The sequence below is a fragment of the Trachypithecus francoisi genome, unplaced genomic scaffold (assembly GCF_009764315.1).
Source record: "Trachypithecus francoisi isolate TF-2019V2 unplaced genomic scaffold, Tfra_2.0 Lachesis_group16, whole genome shotgun sequence".
Taxonomy (NCBI): Eukaryota; Metazoa; Chordata; class Mammalia; order Primates; family Cercopithecidae; genus Trachypithecus; species Trachypithecus francoisi.
This window is the reverse complement of record NW_022681461.1, coordinates 95691651-95711900: the sequence shown is the minus strand read 5'-3', so window position 1 is coordinate 95711900 and position 20250 is coordinate 95691651. Positions and strand designations below refer to the sequence as shown.

Here is a 20250-nt window from a genome sequence, read left to right as displayed (position 1 = left end):
TGAGGGTAAGGCCTGGGTGGGAGGGAGAGAAGGCAGAACCTGGAGTTTGCCTGGACTGGCTTTCCAAAAACAGTGACCAGAAAGGGAAGGGATCTATGTGACAGCACATGAGCGAAGGCCATTGTCGGGCTGGCTTGGGTCCCCTCACACTCCTGTTTTGAGGCCCTGACCCCCAGTACCTCTGCATGTCTGTGTTTGAGACAGGGGCTTTCCAGAGGTCATGAAGGTAAAATTAGGTAACTGGGGTGGGCCCTAACCCAACAGGACTTGTGTCCTCATAAGAAGAGGAAATTAGGACATAGACACACAGGGACAGCCACGTGAGGACACAGAGAAGACAGCATCTGCAAGCCAAGGAGAGGGGCCTAAGGAGACACCAGCCCTGCTGACCTGTGATCTCAGCCCCTCAGCCTCCAGGCTGCTCACACCCCCTAGTCGGTGGCGCTTTGTTTTTTTTTTTGTTTTGTTTTGTTTTGAGATGGAGTCTTACTCTCTCATGCAGGCTGGAGTGCAGTGGCGTGATCTCAGCTTACTGCAACTTCCACCTCCTGGGTTCCCAAGTAGCTGGGATTACAGGCACCTGCCACCACACTAGGCTAATGTTTGTATTTTTAGTAGAAGTGGGGTTTCACCATGTTGACCAAACTGGTCTCAAACTCCTGACCTCAGGTGACCCACCCGCCTCAGCCTCCCAAAGTGCTGGGATTACAGGTGTGAGCCACCGCACCTGGTCAGTGGCACCTTGTTATAGCTGCCTGAGCCTACTAAGGCAAGGCTGGGAAGTAATACCCTATCTCATGCATACCCCACAGAGTTCCAGGGCTGCCTGGTGCTCCAGGCACTCCCCTCTAAGGGAAGGGTGGAGGGGGTGCAGAGATGGAGAACTTACCCCTTCTGGAGTGACACATGAACCCAAGACCCAGTCATTCCCAAAGGAAAGTGGGGGTGAAGCAGTGCGGGCTCCAGGCAGCGCAGAGAGGTCAGGGACAGAAGTCAGAAGAGATAAGGCGGGGGTGTCCCAAGAGCCAGGTTACCCAGGGCATGCAGTTTGGACTTGGGGCTGGAGGTGGGGGGTGCAGAGGGAGGTCCCGTAAGGCAGTTTCAGAACAGTTTTAGCAGGCTCATCCTGCTGCTTTGTGGAGGATGGTTTGTGGCATGGGAGGGGCCAGGGAACCCAGTGCAGGTGTGGAGTGCCAACGCATCACAAACCTCCCCCTCAAAGAAAGCAGCACATGCGCCCGGCAGAGCTCCTAAACCTCAAGCAGCTGCCAGGAGACCCGTTTCAATTAGGACACACGTCTGGGGGCCACCCCAAGGTGGCTGGGGGCAGAATGGGGCAGGGAGGCCCTGCAATTCCAGGGTTGCCCAGGCACCATGAATCCTGGCTGTCATCATAATGGGCTGAGGTTCTGGGGACAAGCTGAGTGGCAGCTCTGAGCCAGCTGAGCCCAGGGAAGCTTTGAGGCACACAGGGTCCCTGGGGGGGCCTGAGGGCAGCCATGAGGAGGCACAGCGAGACAGACGTGGAGGAGCAGACCCAGGAGCTGAAGACCATCACTCGGCTCCAGGGTGAGCCTGCACCGTGACCAGTGTCCCTTGCCCATCTGGGGGTTTCTGGGTGCACAACTTTTTGTGGGGAAAAGGAAGATCAGATTGTTACTGTGTCTATGTAGAAAAGGGTGACATAAGAAACTCCAGTTTGATCTGTACTAAGAAAAACTGTTCTGCTTTGAGCTGCTGTTAATCTGTAACTTTAGCCCCAAACCTGTGCTCACAGAAACGTGCTGGATTGAATCAAAGTTGAATGGATTTAGGGCTGTGCAGGATATGCCTTGTTAACAATACGTTCGCAGGCAGTATGCTTGGTAACAGTCATTGCCATTCTCCATTCTCAATTAACCGGGGACACAGTGCACTGCGGAAAGCCACAGGGACCTCTGCCCGAGAAAGCCCTGGGTATTGTCCAAAGTTTCCCCCCACTAAGACAGCCTGAGATATGGCCTTGTGGGAAAGGAAAGATCTTACCATCCCCCAGCCCGACACCCATAGTCTGTGCTGAGGAGGAGTGAACAGGGAGGACTCTTTGCAGTTGAGATCAGAGGAAGGCTTCTGTCTTCTGCTCATCCCTGGGAATGGAATGTCTCGGTGTAAAGCTGACCATTCCCATTCGGTCAGCTTTACTCTTTGCTACACTGAGATGTTTGTGTAATGTGAAACATAAACATAAATCTGGCCTACTGAGATGCTACACTGAGATGTTACTCTTTGCTACACTGAGATGTTTGTGTAAGGTGAAACATAAACCTGGCCTACGTGCATATCCAGGCACAGCACCTTTCCTTGAACTTATTCATGATACAGATTCCTTTGCTCACATGTTTCCCTGCTGACCTCCCCACCTGTTGCCCTGCTACACTCCCCTCACCAAGAGAGTAAAAATAATGATCAGAGAATACGGAGGGAACTCAGAGACTGGGGCTGGTGCAGGTCCTTGCATGCTGAGTGTGCCAGTCCCCTGGGCCCACTGTTCTTTCTCTATACTTTTGTCTCTGTGTCTCTTTTCTTTTCTTTTCTTTTTTTGAGGTGGAGTCTCACTCTGTCGCCCAGGCTGGAGTGCAGTGGTGCGATCTCAGCTCACTGCAAACTCCACCTCCCGGGTTCACGGCATTCTCCTGCCTCAGCCTCCCAAGTAGCTGGGACTACAGGTGCCCGCCACAGCGCCTGGCTAATTTTTTGTATTTTTAGTAGAGACAGGGTTTCACCGTGTTAGCCAGGATGGTCTTGATCTCCTGACCTCATGATCTGCCCGCCTCAGCCTCCCAAAGTGCTGGGATTACAGGCGTGAGCCACCACGCCCGGCCAATTTTGTGTATTTTTAGTAGAGACAGGGTTTCACCGTGTTAGCCAGGATGGTCTTGATCTCCTGACTTCATGATCCGCCCACCTCAGCTTCCCAAAGTGCTGGGATTACAGGTGTGAGCCACCACACCTGGCATCTGTGTCTTATTTCTTTTCTCAGTGTTCATCCCACCTGATGAGAAATACCCGCAGGTGTGGAGGGGCAGGCCCCCTTCACTTTTAGGGGTTTGTTTTATTTTTTTTGGAGACGGAGTCTCGCTCTGTCACGCAGGCTCGAGTGCAGTGGCATGATCTTGACTCACTGCAACCTCCCCGTCCTGGGTTCAAGCAATTCTCCTGGTTCAGCCTCCTGATTAGCTGGACATCAGGCGTGCGCCACCACACTCAGCTAATTTTTGTATTTTTATTTTTATTTATTTATTTATTTTGAGATGGAGTCTCACTCTGTCGCCCAGGCTGGAGTGCAATGGTGCAATGTCAGCACACTGCAACCTCTGCCTCCCGGGTTCAAGTGATTCTCCTGCCTCAGCTTCCCAAGTAGCTGGGATTATAGGCGCCCACCACCACGCCCGGCTAATTTTTGTATTTTTAGTAGAGACTGGGTTTCACCATCTTGGCCAGGCTGGTCTCAAACTCCTGACCTCAGGTGATCCATCCACCTCGGCCTCCCAAAGTGCTGGGATTACAGGCATGAGCCACCATGCCCGGCTTATTTATTTTTTTGAGACAGAGTCTCGTTCTGTCTTCCAGATGGTGTGCAGTAGTGTAATCTCAGCTCACTGCAACCTCCACCTCCCGGGTTCAAACAATTCTGCCTCAGCCTCCTGAGTAGCTAGGACTACAGACATACACCACCATGCCCAGCTAGTTTTGTATTTTTAGTAGAGATGGGGTTTCACCATGTTGGCCAGGCTGGTCTCGAACTCCTGACTTCAGGTGATCCGCCCACCTCGGCCTCCCAAAGTGCTGATATTACAGGCATGAGCCACCGCGCCCGGCCTAGGACTTTTAGTTTTAATACCAGGACAATCCAGGACATGGAGGAGCAAACAGACCCCTTACTGCCCACTCCCTGACAGAGCTGGGAGAAGGGATCAAAGGGACCTGCATGGAGGGACTGAATCAGAGTAGGGCTTCTAGGTGACTTGTGAGCATAAGAGCAATACGGGCTCCAAAGCCAGAAGGGACAGGAAAACATCCGCCTATTTCCATGGGCAGCAGATTCGGAAGGGACCACAGGACCCTGCCATCCCTCTCCTTTGCCTCACCCTCCCCACTCGTCCACCTCCCCGCACCTGTCCACTGAGAGCCCTTCAGACAGCTGCTGCTGGGCAGTGGAGCGGTGTCCCCCAGGACAGGGCGGGAGGAGGGATCTTGGCCATGGAGGTGGCGTCCCCCTGGACCCTGGGGCCTCCCTGATGCGAGCCTCCCCCGGGGGATTTCAGGCCAGGCCCTTGGCCCAATCCTGGCCACTGTGTCCCCTCCACCTGCCCACAGAGCAGTGTCGGGCACTCCAGATCCAGGGGGTGAAAGAGAATACGGACCAGAACAAGGCCACGCTGGCCCTCCTGCGCAGCAACATCCGCCGCGGGGCCCAGGACTGGGCTTTGGCCAAGAAGGTGCACAAATGCCGCCCCTCCCCTCTGCCTGGGGAGCACTGCAGGAGCTGAGGACACACACACACTCGGAGGGCGGGCACCTCCTCTCCCCTCCACCCCAATCTTTCTGGATCCAGGGGGCATGTGAGGAGGGGCTCTGCTAGGACCCCTGCCCTGGGCTCCAGTCACCCCAGCATCCGATGGGCAGGTTCCCCACCACCCACCCCGGAGGGCTTGGCTTCTGTGAGCCCACATCCTGCAGCAGGGGCCCCCTCTGGCTCTCTGGCCAGCTAGGGGACACCTGAGCCCTCCTCTGCATACGCCTCCACCATGTCGCCTCTGAACTTGGATGGCCAGGATGGAGTCCCGTGGCTCCCTGCTCCTCGTGAGAGCAGGGGTCTCGCTACTGGGCTAGCATGGGATACAAGAGGCCCTGGGGAGAATGCCTGGAGGGGCCAGCGGCTGCGGGTGAGCAAAGGGCCCGCCCTAGCTCAGCCGCCGCCGCTCCGCAGTATGACCAGTGGACCATCTCCAAGGCCTGCGGGAAAAACTTGCCTTTGCGACTGGCGCACTGCCGCAGTACCATGGAGGTAACCAGGCAGGAGGGGCCTCGAGACCCAACCCTCCCCACCCCTGCCAGCGCACCCCGCCCACTAGATGTTGCGGAGCCAACAAGGGACGGAGCAGGTGCCCAGCCCCAGGGTCCCTATGGGGGTTGCCATGAGCCTCCACCGGCCCACCTGCTGGCGAGCTCCATGGCGGCCCCCTGCGCAACCACGAGCGGGCGGTGCCCTTCCCGACCCAGGTAGCGCGGGAGAAGCTGCGCAAGTACGTCTTCGACCGCGTGAACATGCACAACCTACTGATCCACCTGGTGCGGCGGCGCGGGCAGAAGCTGGAGAGCATGCAGCTGGAGCTGGCCAGCCTGCGGAGCCAGCCGGACGCCAGCAAGGAGGAGCTGCGGCTGCTGCAGGTGGAGAGGCGGGGCTGGGAGGGCGGGGCGGGGTCCGCTGGGGCCGGGCTCACGGGAGGGGCGGAGCCACTGGGGGGCGGGACTCGCGGGAGGGGCGGGTCCACTGGGGAGGGCTCAATGGAGGGGCGGGGCTAAGAGAGCACGACCCCCTCTGGAGAAAGCCCAGCCCCGACACCATCGGGCGGCCGGTCCCTACGCCCTCTCACTGCGCCCTCGGTCCGCCCCAGATCATCCGCCAGCTGGAGAACAACATCGAGAAGACAACGATCAAGATCATCACCAGCCAGAACATCCACCTGCTGTATTTGGACCTGCTGGATTATCTGAAGACAGTGAGCCCAGCGGCCCGGGGAGGGCGGGGGCCCGGGGCTGGGATCTGGGAGGGGCGGGAGCGTCCTGGGGCGGAGCCACCCTGCACCCGCCGGAGAGGGAGCTCTGCTGGAGCACCGGCTACGCAGGACGCCAAGGCATGTGGAAAACGTTTTTTTAAACTTCATTTTTGGCTATTCCAAAACAGCATATCGTGGGGTGTATCAGAATTCTTCGGACTTTCTTGCATGTATCAAACGATTTACTATTGTTTGTATCTTGCCCGTCATTTTCTCATTGCCTGGGCCTCTGAGAGTCAGAGACAGGTTCTGCACCCTCAGAAAGTCCTTGCACCTTTGAGGGTCCGCTGGGCCTGTAAGCACGGCTTGCTGCCCTCCCAGCCAGCCCACCCGCCCTGTTCCCTGCAGACGAGGCCAAAGGCAGCCAGCAGTCCGACTGTGAGGGAAGACCCCCTTCATGGGAGGCTGAACACCGCCCCTCCGGCTGCCACAAAGCAGAACCTGCTCCAGATGGACTGTAGATGGGGAACGAGAGCACAGGAGATGCTAAGAGGAGCAACCTGTGGACGGGGCCGAGAGCCAGCTGCAAAAGGGGGCAGGCGAAGCTCCCCAAACACCCTCACCCTAAGACTGGGCAGAGGGGAGCTCTGGAGAACCATGCTCCGGGAAGGTGACAGCAGTGCACTTTAGGAGAGTGGTGGATGAGGTGGCATCGCAGCTCTTTCCTGCTGTGGTCCCAGTCCAGGTGGCTCTCAGCTCCATCCTCTGCTTGTCCCTCTTGCTTTGGCCCCTGATCCTATTGGCTCACCTGGAAGCCCTGCCCCTCTATCCTTCCTGGGCACACCCCTCTCCTCACCCGTGTCCATGCCCCTCCTTCACCTGGGTGCTTTCTGTGCCCCTGGTAGCGCCTTCTTCTCTTTAGAACATACACACTTAAAAAATAATTATTCCTGGCCTGGGCATGGTGGCTTATGCCTGTAATCCCAGCACTTTGGGAGACCCAAGGCAGGTGGGTCACTTGAGGTCAGGAGTTCCAGACCAGCCTGGCCAACATGGTGGAACCCCATCTCTACTAAAAATACAAAAATTAGCCGGGCATGGTGGTGCACGTCTGTAATGCCAGCTACCCGAGAGGCTGAGGCACGAGAATCACTTGAACCCAGGAGGCAGAAGTTGTTGCGAGCCGAGATCGCACCATTGCCCTCCAGCCTGGGTGATAGAGCAAGATGCAATCTCAGAACAATGGAAAAAACAAACAATAATTCCCATTGTCATCCATATTTTTAAAAATGAAGATTCTACACTTGTGGTTTTGTTTTTTTGAGATGGAGTTTCACACTGTTGCCCCAGCTGGTGTGCACTGGTGCAATCTCGGCTCACTGCAACCTCCGCCTCCCGGGTTCAAGCGATTCTCCTGCCTCAGCCTCCTGAGTAGCTAGGATTACAGGCACCCACTACCACGCCCAGCTAATTTTTTGTATCTTTAGTAGAGACAGGGTTTCACTATGTTGGCCAGGCTGGTCTCGAACTTCTGACCTCATTATCCGCCCGCCTTAGCCTCCCAGTGTTGAGATTACAGGCGTGAGCCACCGCGCCCGGCCTATATTTGTAGTTACTGAAAACAAAATACTATAGCAAAGCCATCCTGAGCACATATGTACCTGGTTCTGGGCTAAATAATTCCTTTCACACTCTCAATTCGTCCTGACAGCAAGCTGCTGAACGAGCCATCATCTTACAAATGGGGACAGTCAGAGAGGTTAAGTAACTTTCCCAGTGTCACACAGCCAAGCTAGCTGGTCGGAAGCTGCCTTGGCCTAGAATCCTCTCTGACCCCGAGCCCGTGTCTTTTTTTTTTTTTTTTTGAGACGTCTCGCTCTGTCGCCCGGGCTGGAGTGCAGTGGCCGGATCTCAGCTCACTGCAAGCTCCGCCTCCCGGGTTTACGCCATTCTCCTGCCTCAGCCTCCCGAGTAGCTGGGACTACAGGCGCCCGCCACCTCGCCCAGCTAGTTTTTTGTATTTTTTAGTAGAGAGGGGGTTTCACCGTGTTAGCCAGGATGGTCTCGATCTCCTGACCTCGTGATCCGCCCGTCTCGACCTCCCAAAGTGCTGGGATTACAGGCTTGAGCCACCGCGCCCGGCCTAGCCCATGTCTTGAGCCCCTCTGATTCACTTCAAAGCAAAGCTGCCCCGAACCTCCCTGGGTTTCGGAGTTAGCCTTTTCTGCAGACCATTTCATCACAAACTCTTTCAGTGTCTCTGGCTTGCTGGACCCTAGGTGGTGGAAGAGTGCACCAGCCCAGCACTGTCCACTCCCTGTGAAACACTTCCTTTCATCCGCTTTGTGCCCAGTGGGGAGTGGGGGAGGTGACCAGGGCCACAAAGCAGAAGCTGTCACTGTTCTCAGGGCTCTTAGTCTGGAGATGAAAGCTGGGGACAACTGCAGCCCACTCTAGGGGCCACAAGAGAACCTCATTTAACGCAGGTGCTGGCAGGATACCCCATCGAGCTGGACAAGTTGCAGAACCTTGTGGTTCACTACTGCGCGGAGCTGTCGGATATGAAGATCATGTCCCAAGACGCCATGATGATCACGGATGAGGTCAAGGTGAGCTCAGGGCTCAGGGCTGGGGGCCCTCCAGGGCTGGCTCTCTTGTGTCTTCCTGGCCAGGGTCCCTCAGGAGACCCCCATGCCCACACTGCCTACAATACCTGGAAGGATCCAGTGGCCAGCCCGGACAGCCTGCTCTGCTCACCCACTGGACAGAGCAGGTTCCACCAGGCACAGAAGCCATGAAGTAGAGAAGAGGGAGAATTGGCCGGGCCAGGGCGGGGGTCACCCATTCACCCAGTCAGTGCCAAGGCCCCTGCAAGGCTCTGGGTATACAGCAGGGACCGGGACAGGCAGGCCCCGTCCTCCTGAAGTGGGTGGCACTCATCCAATAGTCCATGAAGAAATGCCACACAGCCCTAAGCCAGCTTGGCAGAGAGAGGTGGGGTGGCAGATGGCTTTCCAGGGAGGCAGTGCTCGAGCTGGGCTGAGGGAGTGAACCCGCAAAGGTCGGGGGTGGCCAGGGCTAGGGAGGAGGAGGTACAACTTGGGCAAAGGCCCTGGGCCGGGAGGGGCGTGATACAGGCAGCAGTGTGTGGCCAGGGCAGCGAAGGCTGCAGAGGCACAGGCCCCAGGAGTCCATGGAGGCGGCTGGGCCGGGGGCCCAAGGACTGACCTGGAGCCCTGGGAGGAGGTGGAGGGAAGATGTGCCCAGGTCTGTGCTTCAGAAAGGGTGCGCTCAGGCTCCGGGGACTGGAAGGTGCCAGGGCGGAAGCGTTGATCACCTAGGCAGGCCTGGGGTGGTGAAGGGGTGGCCAGGAGTGACGGAGCCGAGAAGTCCTCAAGAGGCAACCCCACTAAGCACTGGCAACGTTGAGTGGCGAGGGTGAGAGCAGTGTCTGGGATGCATGAGCAAGGGTGGACAAATGGTGGTTTTAGCTACTCAAGGGCATGCTGGAAGAGGCCAGGTTTTGGGGAAAAGGATGAATCTGTTTTCAGGCAGGCTGAATCCACTTCTGTGAGTTCTACGTGGACCTGGCCAGGAGGCAGCTAGGGGCCAGGGGCTGGAGGGCAGCAGAGTGTCTGGGCTGGCACATGTTCTGACAGCATGGGCAAGGAGGGTCCTGAGCTGAGGGGCCACGGGCATGGCCATGAGTGGTTTAGGAAGACAGTGTGGCCAGTGGCCAGGGATGCAGTTCCGAAGTCTAGTAAGGTGAGGATGGCCAACTGCCCGCTGGCTTTAGTGCCATGAGGGGCCTTGTTGAGACTGCTCCCCAACCCCGTGCCCACCCACGTGTCCCCAGAGGAACATGAGGCAAAGGGAGGCGTCCTTCATTGAGGAGCGCAGGGCAAGGGAGAACCGGCTCAACCAACAGAAGAAGCTGATCGACAAGATCTACACGAAGGAGACCAGCGAGAAGTACCGCCGGGTGAGCCCCAGGCCAGGGCCCAGCCAGCTGCCCGTCCCCACAACAGCGGGGTGGACACAGGCTCAGGGCCACCACTCGGGCCCACTCCCTGCCAAGGATGTCTCATCCCTTCCCCACTCCCACCTCCCATCAGGGCCAGATGGACTTGGACTTCCCCTCCAACCTGATGAGCATGGAGACCCTGAAATGTAAGCGCTCAGCTCCCTACCTGCCCCCCAGCCAGGGTGCCAAGGAGAGGTCGGCACTGGCTCGGGCCAAGGGATCAGGTCAGCATGAGGCCAGGTGTGACATGCAGTCACCAGGGTGAAGGGAAGGACAGGTCCCTGCCTCTCCCCCCGAGAGGGTGAGAGCCTGCAGCCAAATGTGGCCTCAGAGATGCTGGCCCCAGCACCCAAGGGCCCGGTCCCCAGTGACGGCAGAGGATGAGCAACCTGACCCCTAAGCTGCCTCTGAGAAGTACCACTGGGCCCACAGTGCCACGCTATTCCGGGTCCGCCTCTGCTCTGGGGCTGCCTGGGGGGTCCCTGCAGAGCTGGACTGAGGAGGGAGCAGGTAGGGGAGCAGGCACCTCTGAAGGACGCCTGTGCCTTGGGTGGCCTCCGCAACAGCTGGGTAGGTACAGAGGTGCCTGATGGTCTTACACAGAGCCCCTGAGCCATCCCTGCATGCTGACTGCCCCTCCCCTCTGCTCTGCCAGTAAGGAGACAAGAGACCTCCACAGCGGAAATGGAATACCAGGCGGGCGTGACTGCTGTGGTGGAGAAGGTCAAGAGTGCTGTACGGTGCTCTCACGTCTGGGTAATGCCCCTGGCGCTCCCGGAGCATGGCAGGAGGGTGGCTAAGCTGGGCTGGGGTCTGCAGGTGCTCTGGAATGGACACACAAAGTGGCAGCTCCCTCGGCCGCCCCAAATCCTTTTATTTTAATCCCTTCTGCATTTATTATCATCAGGCCTTGAGTTCCCAACCACTGCCCTGACACAAGCTTGTCCACTGTCAGACAAGTGACTCGAGTGACACAGTGTCCCTCAGTGATTATCCCCTTATCTCTACACGAGTTTATCTACTCTCTCTGCCTGCCATGAGGGTCGTGTGCAATGACACCCACAAAGCGTTTCACCCCTGCTGAGTGTGGTAGCACACACCTGTGGTCCCAGCTACTCAGGAGGCTGAGGTGGGAGGGTCGCTTGAGTCTGGGAGGTTGAGGCTGCAGTGAGCTGTGATCACACTTGTGAATGAGTGCAGAGAAAGTGCACTAGCCTCTGGGAGGGGCCCAGAAGAAACCAGTTCTGTGAAGCCCCCTCTGCCCACCTTCCTGGCCCATACCTGCTTCTCTCTCCCCTGGAATGGCCAGGACATCGCTGGCCGCTTCCTGGCCCAGAGGAACACGGAGGAGAACCTGGAGCTGCAGATGGAGGACTGTGAGGAGCGGCGGCTGCAGCTGAAGGCCCTGGTGAAGCAGCTGGAGCTGGAGGAGGCCGTGCTCAAGTTCCGCCAGCAGCCTAGCTCCATCAGGTGCCCCGGGCTTCCGGGGCTGCGGGTCACCCACCACGGTCTCATGAAGGCCCCTGGGCTGCAGCCAGACTGGGAGCTGGGAGTGTACCCACTGCCAACAAGCCTGTGTGTCCCACAGAGGGGCCGGGGGACTTGCACACACCCGAGCTTCTGAGTCCCTGACTCTAGCACAGAACCCAACTCAAGACCAGGCTCCTGGGTGGCCCACCATGGCCCTCGGGCCTGTGCCCCTCACTGCTGTGTCCCTATTGCCTTCTGCAGCTTCAAGTCCATTGAGAAGAAGATGACAGACATGCTAAAAGAGGAAGAAGAGAGGCTCCAGCTCGCGCACAGCAACATGACCAAGGGCCAGAAGCTGCTGCTGACCATCCAGACGGGCATCGACAACCTCTATGTCCGGCTAATGGGCATCACCTTGCCTGAGACCCAGGTACGGGGAGTGAGGCGGAGCTGCCACACATAGGGTCCCTGGGCAGGGCCAGAGGGGAGATGAGACCCTCCTCCCGGCCTACAGAAGGAAGTGGTGCCCTCCGACACCCTCGATTTGAACAGCAAGCTGGCGTACTGCGAGGGGAAGCTCACACACCTGGCTGACAGAGTGCAGATGGTGTCCAGGACCGAGGAGGTAGCCCCGGGCTGGGAGGAACCTGCACAGCCCACGTCCCCTCAAAGCTGACAGCCCCCTCGTTCAGAGTGTCTGCACGGCTGAAGGGGGCTTTGCCCTGCAGGGCGACACAAAGGTGAGGGATGCCCTGGAGTCCTCGACTCTGAAGGAGAAGTACAACACCAGGATCAGCTTTGAGGACCGGGAGGAGGATATGATCGGTACAGGCTCCGGAGCTGGGGCTCGGGCTGCAGGCGGGTGGCTGGAACAGAGGTCGGGGTGGCGCTGGCTCCCATCCCACCGGGATATCCTGGAGGGACAGCGGGGCTACAGGGTGCATCAGTTGTACCTGTAGGACTTCAATTGATGGAGGTGACTTAGTGATGCCATGGGAAGGCTAAAGCCACTGAAATACCTTATTAATTTCTCCGAAAGGAGGAAGCATGACATGCCACACAGGCCCGCAGGAGAGGCACCAGGGCTGGAGCAGGGAGGAGGGCGGGGAAGGCCTGGGCCAGAGCTTCCACTGGGGTTTCCGCGGGAAAGGCTAAGTAGGGCAGTGTGAGCCGCTGAGGATGGGCTGCGCTGAGTCCTCCTGGCACACTGGGGCTGTCCCTGGGGCAAGGCACCTGGCCCGGGTCTGTAGAGGGCGGGGGTGATAGGCGGGTCGGGCGGCTGTGCCTGGGTGAGCTAGCCCCGTGTGCAAGCCGCTGCCTCCGCCCGCAGACACCTTCCAGTTCGCCGACGTGGACCACAGCTACGTCCCTTCGCGCGCCGAGATCAAGAGGCAGGCGCAGCGGCTGATCGAGGCGAAGCTCAAAGCGGCCAAGAAGAAGAAGAAGTAGCCCCGCCGCCCTGCTCCCTGCTTTGTTACAAAAATAAACATTTTTCCAGGACTGCTGCGGACGCTGGGGCGACCGGGGTCTCAGAGAGGAGCACTAGGCACGCAGGATTCTCGGAGAGGTTCTAAGGAAGGAGGCGGCCGGGGCCGGGAACTGCGCGCCAGAACCGCCTGCGCATGCGCCGGCCGCGCGCGCCGTGCCCCATGGCCCTCGCGACGCCCTGTAGCCGCGCGCCCCTCGCGTCCCGCCGAGCCGGCGCCAAGATGGCGGCGCTGACGCCTGGAAAGCGGCCGCGCCGGAGGCCGCGGGGGCCGGAGCGGAGCAGCCGCAGCTGAGGTTCCCGAGTCGTCGCTCGAGGCTGCGCCCCGGTCTCTGACCGCGCCGGCTCCGGCCTCCGGGGGGACCGGGGCCGCCGGGACATGGTGCGAGTCGCACCCCTTCCCCGCCGCCGCTGAGCTCGCCGGCCGCGCCCGGGCTGGGACGTCCAAGCGGGAAGATGTTTTCCGCCCTGAAGAAGCTAGTGGGGTCGGAGCAGGCCCCGGGCCGCGACAAGAACATCCCCGCCGGGCTGCAGTCCATGAACCAGGCGTTGCAGAGGCGCTTCGCCAAGGGGGTGCAGTACAACAGTGAGTGCGGCGGGCCAGGGTGGGCGCGGGAGCGCCGCGCGGGTCTCCGAGCCCAGGCCCTGCCCGGAGCGCCGCGCGGTGGTGGCTGTCGGTCTCGCCTGCTCGCCGGTTGTGGGGTGCGCTGGACCCGCCGGGCGCTCCGGGAGCTGGGGCGCGGGCCAGGGGACGCGAGGAGAGGCCGGGCCGGGGCCGGGTCCTCGCGTCACCGGAGCCGGGGGTCGTTTCCCAGCCGCGTTCGCCTGCCGCGTGTCGCTCCCGCCGCGCTGTGCGGTGGAGCGGGTCGGCGGCGCCGGGATTGGCGGGGCTGCCCGGCCCGGGGGTGATTACATAACGCCAAGTAGGGCCCGCCGACCCGGGGCGCCACGTCCCTGACTCTCCACGGTGGCCAGCCCCAGGCACCGCTCACCTGGAGGAGGTGCGGGGAAACCTGCCGGCCTTGGCGCTTTCAACGGGATTTTTCTTTGTTGACTTCCTACTGAGTTCGAAGGCATAATATTAGCTACGCCACACATTCTCGTCTTTTTGTTTGTTTTTTTTTTAAAGAAGCATTTGTAAGGGACGTATCGAGAAAAGCTCCAGAAGGCACGGGCTGACTTGCGATTGTAGGAGAGAGCCCATTCCTCCTAAGAAGGAGTCGTTTACGGACCTGAGCGCCTGGGACGCTCCATTCCTTTGTTATAAATTATGTAAATTGTCCTCGACCTCTTTTGAGTTGTTCCGTTTTGCAGGCTCTTTCCCAGTAGTTTTTAAACGCTTTTATGGCCGGCGCGGTGGCTCAAGCCTGTAATCCCAGCACTTTGGGAGGCCGAGACGGGCGGATCACAGGTCAGGAGATCGAGACCATCCTGGCTAATACGGTGAAACCCCGTCTCTACTAAAAATACAAAAACTATCCGGGCGAGGTGGCGGCACCTGTAGTCCCAGCTACTCGGGAGGCTGAGGCAGGAGAATGGCGTGAACCCGGGAGGCGGAGCTTGCAGTGAGTTGAGATCTGGCCACTGCACTCCAGCCTGGGTGACAGAGCGAGACTCTGTCTCAAAAAAAAAAAAAAAAAAAAAAAAAAAAAAATAAACGCTTTTATGTGGTTCCCTGCCTTGACATTGTTTCCCTCTTAGCCATTTCCGTATGTTTCTATGAGATTTTAGGACGCTACACCTGTCCAGTTTTTTGGTCACTTTAAGGGGAGCCTTATCGTCTCCCTGATATTTCTATGGTAATGTAGGATTTTAAGAACTAATGATCAGAAAGACTCTTGTGCAGGTTTAAAAACAAGTTCATGAGTTCTCCTGCCGTGTCCACGGAGATGGGCCGTAGTTCTTGGCCGTAGGGACTGGAGCTAGTCCAGGAGGACAGTGAAGATGTTGCCTTTCTTAGTCCCGGCCACTGTCTGGCCTGTGAGCAAGAGGAAGCTGCAGACCACTTGGGCCGCCCTCACCCTGACAACTTCAGCAATAAGCAAGATGAAACAACTTCCTAAAGATAAGTCTGAGCATCTAGGTATGAAAGTTGGTGTCCGAGCCGGGCACGGTGGCTCATACCTGTAATCCCAGCACTTTGGGAGGCCGAGGCGGGCGGATCACGAGGTTAGGAGTTCGAGACCAGCTTAGCCGACATAGTGAAACCCTGTCTCTACTAAAAATACAAAAAAAAAAGTTAAAAAAAATAAGTTGGTGTCCGAACCAGGGGCCGTATTGGCCTTTCTTATACTCTAGAGCATACGAAGACAAAGGAGATTTTGATGAAGTTCAAATTGGAGTCAGAGTGCTCATCTGAAAGAAAGCGCAGCTAACACGTTTAGGAACAGAAATGGATTATGTTGAAGACAAATTATCCATTGTGTTTGTGTTCAGTAACCCAAGCATCAAAGGAACTTGTGGCTGGGGAGAAGGCTTGACTATTTGCAATCTCAGGATTCCTCTGTTCGGAGCTCCCGGACTCCTGTGGAAGCCTGGGGGCTCGCTGAAGAAGTCACGTGACTGGAACCTGCTTAGTGCTCTGCTGTCTGGTAAGGAAAATAAAGCGGCACATTTTGAATAAAAATAAAAGCTCATTTTAAATATGTTATAATTGAAACTTTATATCTGGCATTCGGAGAAGAGAATATTGAGTTAAAATACTGAGTTTACGCAAGTCTTTAGACTCTGCATTTGGATCCTTTATTTAATTTTATTGCTTATAATATTGGCTAAGCTCAGTATTAGTCCCTGGGAAATTAGGCCTGGACCCGGAAACTGTTCACCTTCTGAAAAGGCTCCGCAAGGGTCCTGGGCGAGGTCCACCTTACGCACCAGGACCACCCCTGCGTGGTCCTGGGCGAGTGTGACTAAAAAGGGCAATGGGGTCCTTCCAGAGGAGAAAAGCCAGTCTCCAGTACTTGGAGAACAGGTTATGATCTCCTAGAACTGAATGAAAGGTGGTGAGACTGAGAGAAATTTGGATTTGCACCTAAATTACATTTTAGAAAGATGTCGTCTTTATAGTTGAATAACATGCAGTTTTAAAACTTTTGAGTTTCTGTGTTAGAATAGAAAGTTTCTAGTATTTCTTTTCTTCTCTTTTTTTTTTTTTTTTTTTTGAGATGGAGTCTCGCTCTGTCGCCCAGGCTGGAGTGGAGTGGTGTGATCTCGGCTCACTGCGAGCTCTCCTTCCCGGGTTCATGCCATTCTCCTGCCTCAGCCTCCTGAGTAGCTGGGACTACAGGTGCCCACCACCACACCCGGCTAATTTTTTGTATTTTTAATAGAGACGGGGTTTCACCGTGTTAGCCAGGATGGTCTCTATCTCCTGACCTCCTGACCTCGTGATCCTCCCGCCTCGGCCTCCCACAGTGCTGGGATTATAGGCGTGAGTCACTGTGCCTGGCCTTCTAGTATTTATTTTCTCAAATATTTTACAGAGGGTAACAGACCAGCAGTGTGAGCAAGACAGAGTTGAGGGTTTTGGGGGTGAGCGTTTCCAGGAACTGCTGCCGGTTTCCAGGAGTCTGGGCCCTCCTCCTGGGCCCTGCATTTGCTCAGAGTCACTAGCAGCCCGGCAGAGGCCCAGGACACCCATCGGTTTTAGAATGAAAACGCGAATGAGACATTGGGCCATAGTTGATTAAAAAAAAAAAAGTCAAACTCTGTCAAATATTTGAAGAGATTTATTTTTGAGCCGAATATGAGTGACCATGGCCCATGACACAGCCCTCAGGCGACTCTGAGGACATGTGCCCATGTTGGAGGGCACAGCTTGGTTTTATACATTTTAGATGTGAGACATTAATCAAATACATTTAAGATATACATTGATTTGGTCTACAAAGGCGGGACAACTTGAAGTGGGAGCTTCCAGGTCAGAGGTAGGTTTAAAAAAATTTTTTTTTGCCAGGCGCAGTGGCTCATGCCTGTAATTTCAGCACATTGGGAGGCCGAGGCAGGTGGACTACCTGAGGTCAGGAGTTCAAGACCAGCCTGGCCAACATGTCGAAACCGCGTCTCTACTAAAACTATAAACATTAACCGAGTGTGATGGTGGGTGCCTGTAATCCCAGCTACTCAGGAGGCTGAGGCGGGAGAATCACTTAAGCCCAAGAGGCGGAGGTTATAGCAAGCCGAGATTGCACCACGACGGCACTCCAGTCTGGGTGACAGAGTCAGACCCTGTCTCAAAAAAAAAAAAACAAATTTGCACCGCCACACCCAGCTAATTTTGGTATTTTTCAGAGAGACAGGGTTTCACCACGTTGCCCAGCTGGGCTCAAACCCCTCTGCTCAAGCAATCTGAACCCCCTGGCCTCCCAAAGTGCTGGGATTACAAGTGTGAGCCACTGCGCCCAGCCAGATTCTGTTTCTTATCAGACTTACAGTCAGCGTTGATGTTAAATGCTGGTGAGCTTTTCCTGAATTCTAGAAGGTAGGAGGCCATAATGAGGCATGTCTGACTCCCCTCTTCCCATAATGGCCTGAACCAGTCTTTCAGATGAAATTTGGACGGCCCTGGCCTAGAAGAGGAAGTCCATTCAGATGGTTGGCAGGCCTTGGGATTTTAATTTTGGTTTACACAATTTTGAAATTATTTGCATGTAAAATTATTTGGAAAATTATTTGAAATTATTTGGAAGAAAGATTGTTGCCTGAATTGGTCTGTCCCTTTCTACTGTGATTGGACACAAAATATCAGCTTATTTGGTGCCGAAATTTTCTGTGGCGTTGCTCCTGAGTGAGCATTATTGCGCAGCTCTGATACCCGCCGGGCCCAGGAACTCGAAAGCCAGAGTCCTCTCCAAGTAGACATTGGTGCGAATTTAGAAGTGGGACTTAGCAGGCCGAGCGCGGTGGCTCACACCTGTAATCCCAGCACTTTGGGAGGCTGAGGCAGGCGGATTACATGAAGTTAGGAGTTCAAGACCAGCCTGGCCAACATGATGAAACTCATCTCTACTAAAAGTGCAAAATTAGCCGGGCGTGGTGGCGCATGCCTATAATCTCCAGCTACTCGGGAGACTGAGGCAGGAGAATCACTTGAACCCAGGAGGCGGAGGTTGCCACAAGCGAAGATTGCACCACTGCACTCCGGCCTGGGCGACAGAGTGAGACTTCGTCTTAAAAAACAAAAAGAAAAAAAGAAAAGTTTATATGAATATCCAGTCAAAACCAACAAGGAAGGTATTACCCTTGAAATGTTATCTATATGAATTTCCAAGGAGATCACAGGACTGTAGACAGTCTTGGAATGTCCCCAGAAGGCTCTGTCATTGATCAGGTAACAGAGTAAAAACCCCAGCATCCTTTCTTTCAAATGGGAGTAGGAAAGACAGAGGGACAGAAGCTGTTCAAACTTTGTCTTCTTTACTTGTGGCTTGTGGTCACCTCTGCGTCCTCAGAAGCTGCCTCGCCCTCCAAAGCCTTCCCGGCTTCTGCCACTACCTCATCCTCCAAAGCCTCCTCTAGCTCCATCACAACCCCCAAAGCCACCTTTGCCCTTAGGTTTGGCCTAGTCCAAGTTACTTTGCTTCCCTCAATTTCACCATCTTCCGTGGCCTCCTTGGCAGCTTTGGCATCCTCCTCACTGTAGACATTTATAGAGCCAAAGCCTTTGGATCATCCGGTTTCCTAGTTGGTGACTACCCTTGCCCAACAAAGCTGTCGAATGACTGAAGTCTCTTCAGTGGTGTCGTCAGATCTTTGACAGACAGTTTTAGACGGCCGGCTTCTGGCAATAGGTGATCCTTGCAACTCCAGCCTGTTTGCTCTGCCCCCAATTTCCCTTTTATTATAGGAATTTAAAGCTGCTTTATCATCTTCAAGTGAAGCAAACTCTGTCAATGTATGCACACCTTTAGATTTGCCTTTTTGGTTCTGAGGCATTTTCATAAAAGCTGCCTTCTCCGATACTTCCTGAAGAGTGTCTTCTGTTGCACTGTAGGAGAGGTTGCTTAAACCAGAGTTTTTGATTCACCACTCCAAGTGCTGTTCTTTCCATCACTGTAGAGTCTCGATTCTGACCTTTCTCTCCATCACAGCGCAGGGAAATAGATCGGCCATCAATCTCTGTTCCCTGCGTTTCTTCAGAAGTTTTCTCTGCATCACCTTCTGTCTTAACCTCCGTATAAGCAGTCCCTTTACACTTCCCATCCTTGCTAACTAATCTGATCTCCACAGCATCTTCAAACACTTCTTTTTTTTTTTTTTTTTTTTGAGATGGAGTCTCGCTCTGTCGCCCAGGCTGCAGTGCAGTGGCGCGATCTCAGCTCCGCCTTCCGGGTTCACGCCATTCTCCTGCCTCAGCCTCCTGAGTAGCTGGGACTACAGGCGCCTGCCACCACGCCCAGCTAATGTTTTGTGTTTTCAGTAGAGACGGGGTTTCACCATGTTGGCCAGGCTGGTCTCAAATTCCTGACCTTGTGATCCGCCCACTTTGGCCGCCCAAAGTGCTGGGATTCCAGGCGTGAGCCACTGGGCCTGGCCCGTGTATACTAGTTTCTAACTCAGGACAGACTTGTTAAAGTGGAGGTTTCCAACAGAGATTGAAAGGTGCTCTAGCCTGGCCACATGGTGAAATCACGTCTCTACTAAAAATACAAAAAGTAGCCAGGTGGTAGTGGTAACCGCCTGTAATCCCAGCTACTCGGGAAGCTAAGGCAGGAGAATCACTTGAGCCTGGGAGGTGAAGGTTGTAGTGAGCCAAGATCGTGCCGCTGCACTCCAACCTGGGCGAGAGAGTGAGACCCTGTCTCAAAAAAAAAAAAAAGACGCGGTTGATTCTATGCTTTGCACTTTCCACTTTCTGTTTCTTGGCTTCAGAAGCTGCTGTTTGGTCATTTCCTTCATTTTCCGGGTGTTTCTTTGACAGACACTTCCTTCTCTTCGTCATCTTCATCACTTCATCCAATTCATCATCGTCACCCTCGTCCTTGTCCTCATCATCCTCTTCGTCTTCATTCTCAGCCATCCTCCTGGCTTTCACAGGAACAGCTTTCGTAGAAGCTTTTCTTTCCTTTGGCTGCTGCTGTCTCCATAACTGCTGCTTCAGAGCCATCTTCCTCAGCATCATCCTCACCGTCCTCGTTGTCATCCCCTGAGGCAGGGGCACCCGCTGCTGCCTTCATCACTGCTGGTTCAGAGTCATCCTCCTCCTCATCGCTGTCTTCCTTCTTGGTGTTCTTGCTGTTCTTTGCCCCCTCAGCTGGGGTGCCCCCTTCTTGCCAGGAGCTGCTGCCAATGCTTTGCCTGGTATGGCTTCCTTCTTGCCACGTGTGGCGACTGCTCTGCCTGGAGTGACAGTTGCTTTCTTGGTGGGTGTGGCACCTGCAGCCTTTTTGTTGGGGAAACTGCCACCTTCTTGGCTGGGGTTGCAGCAGCCTTCTTGCCTTTCTCCTGAGGTGTGACAGCCTCTTCTCCACAGCCATCATCTTCTTCATCTTCTGACATTTCCTCATCTTCAC

The 20250-nt window shown here is 55.6% G+C and overlaps 2 protein-coding genes across 11 annotated transcripts in view; both read left to right on the top strand.

Moving 5' to 3' along the window:
* The first annotated feature begins 653 nt into the window (after positions 1 to 653).
* Positions 654 to 12753, top strand: CCDC183 (coiled-coil domain containing 183). Of its 6 annotated transcripts, none has more exons than XR_004443713.1 (14): positions 656 to 1569; positions 4357 to 4478; positions 4970 to 5047; positions 5263 to 5430; positions 5658 to 5762; positions 8246 to 8368; positions 9616 to 9741; positions 9875 to 9929; positions 10439 to 10539; positions 11093 to 11253; positions 11515 to 11683; positions 11806 to 11878; positions 11982 to 12078; positions 12584 to 12740. XR_004443713.1 is itself a non-coding variant. In XM_033238499.1 (14 exons), the coding sequence occupies exons 1-14, from the start codon at positions 1500 to 1502 to the stop codon at positions 12700 to 12702; spliced, it is 1605 nt and encodes a 534-aa protein (XP_033094390.1). In that variant the 5' UTR covers positions 1441 to 1499; the 3' UTR covers positions 12703 to 12753. The 6 variants fall into 6 exon arrangements, 5 of the variants coding, with proteins under 5 accessions (XP_033094391.1, XP_033094392.1, XP_033094389.1 ...); XM_033238499.1 differs by having other exon boundaries at positions 1441 to 1569; positions 11768 to 11878; positions 12584 to 12753; XM_033238501.1 differs by lacking the exon at positions 11806 to 11878 and having other exon boundaries at positions 12584 to 12753.
* Positions 12754 to 12939: 186 nt separating this feature from the next.
* The window catches only part of RABL6 (RAB, member RAS oncogene family like 6), a 32599-nt gene continuing 25288 nt past the window's right edge, over positions 12940 to 20250 (top strand). For 2 of the 5 annotated variants that reach the window (XM_033238496.1, XM_033238495.1), the window contains exon 1: positions 12940 to 13325. In XM_033238496.1, coding sequence (XP_033094387.1) covers positions 13196 to 13325 — 130 coding nt within the window. In that variant the 5' untranslated portion in view covers positions 12940 to 13195. Of the gene's footprint in view, positions 13326 to 15116; positions 15331 to 20250 lie in introns of those variants that run through there. The other 3 variants (XM_033238494.1, XM_033238493.1, XM_033238497.1) reach the window with 2 other exon arrangements.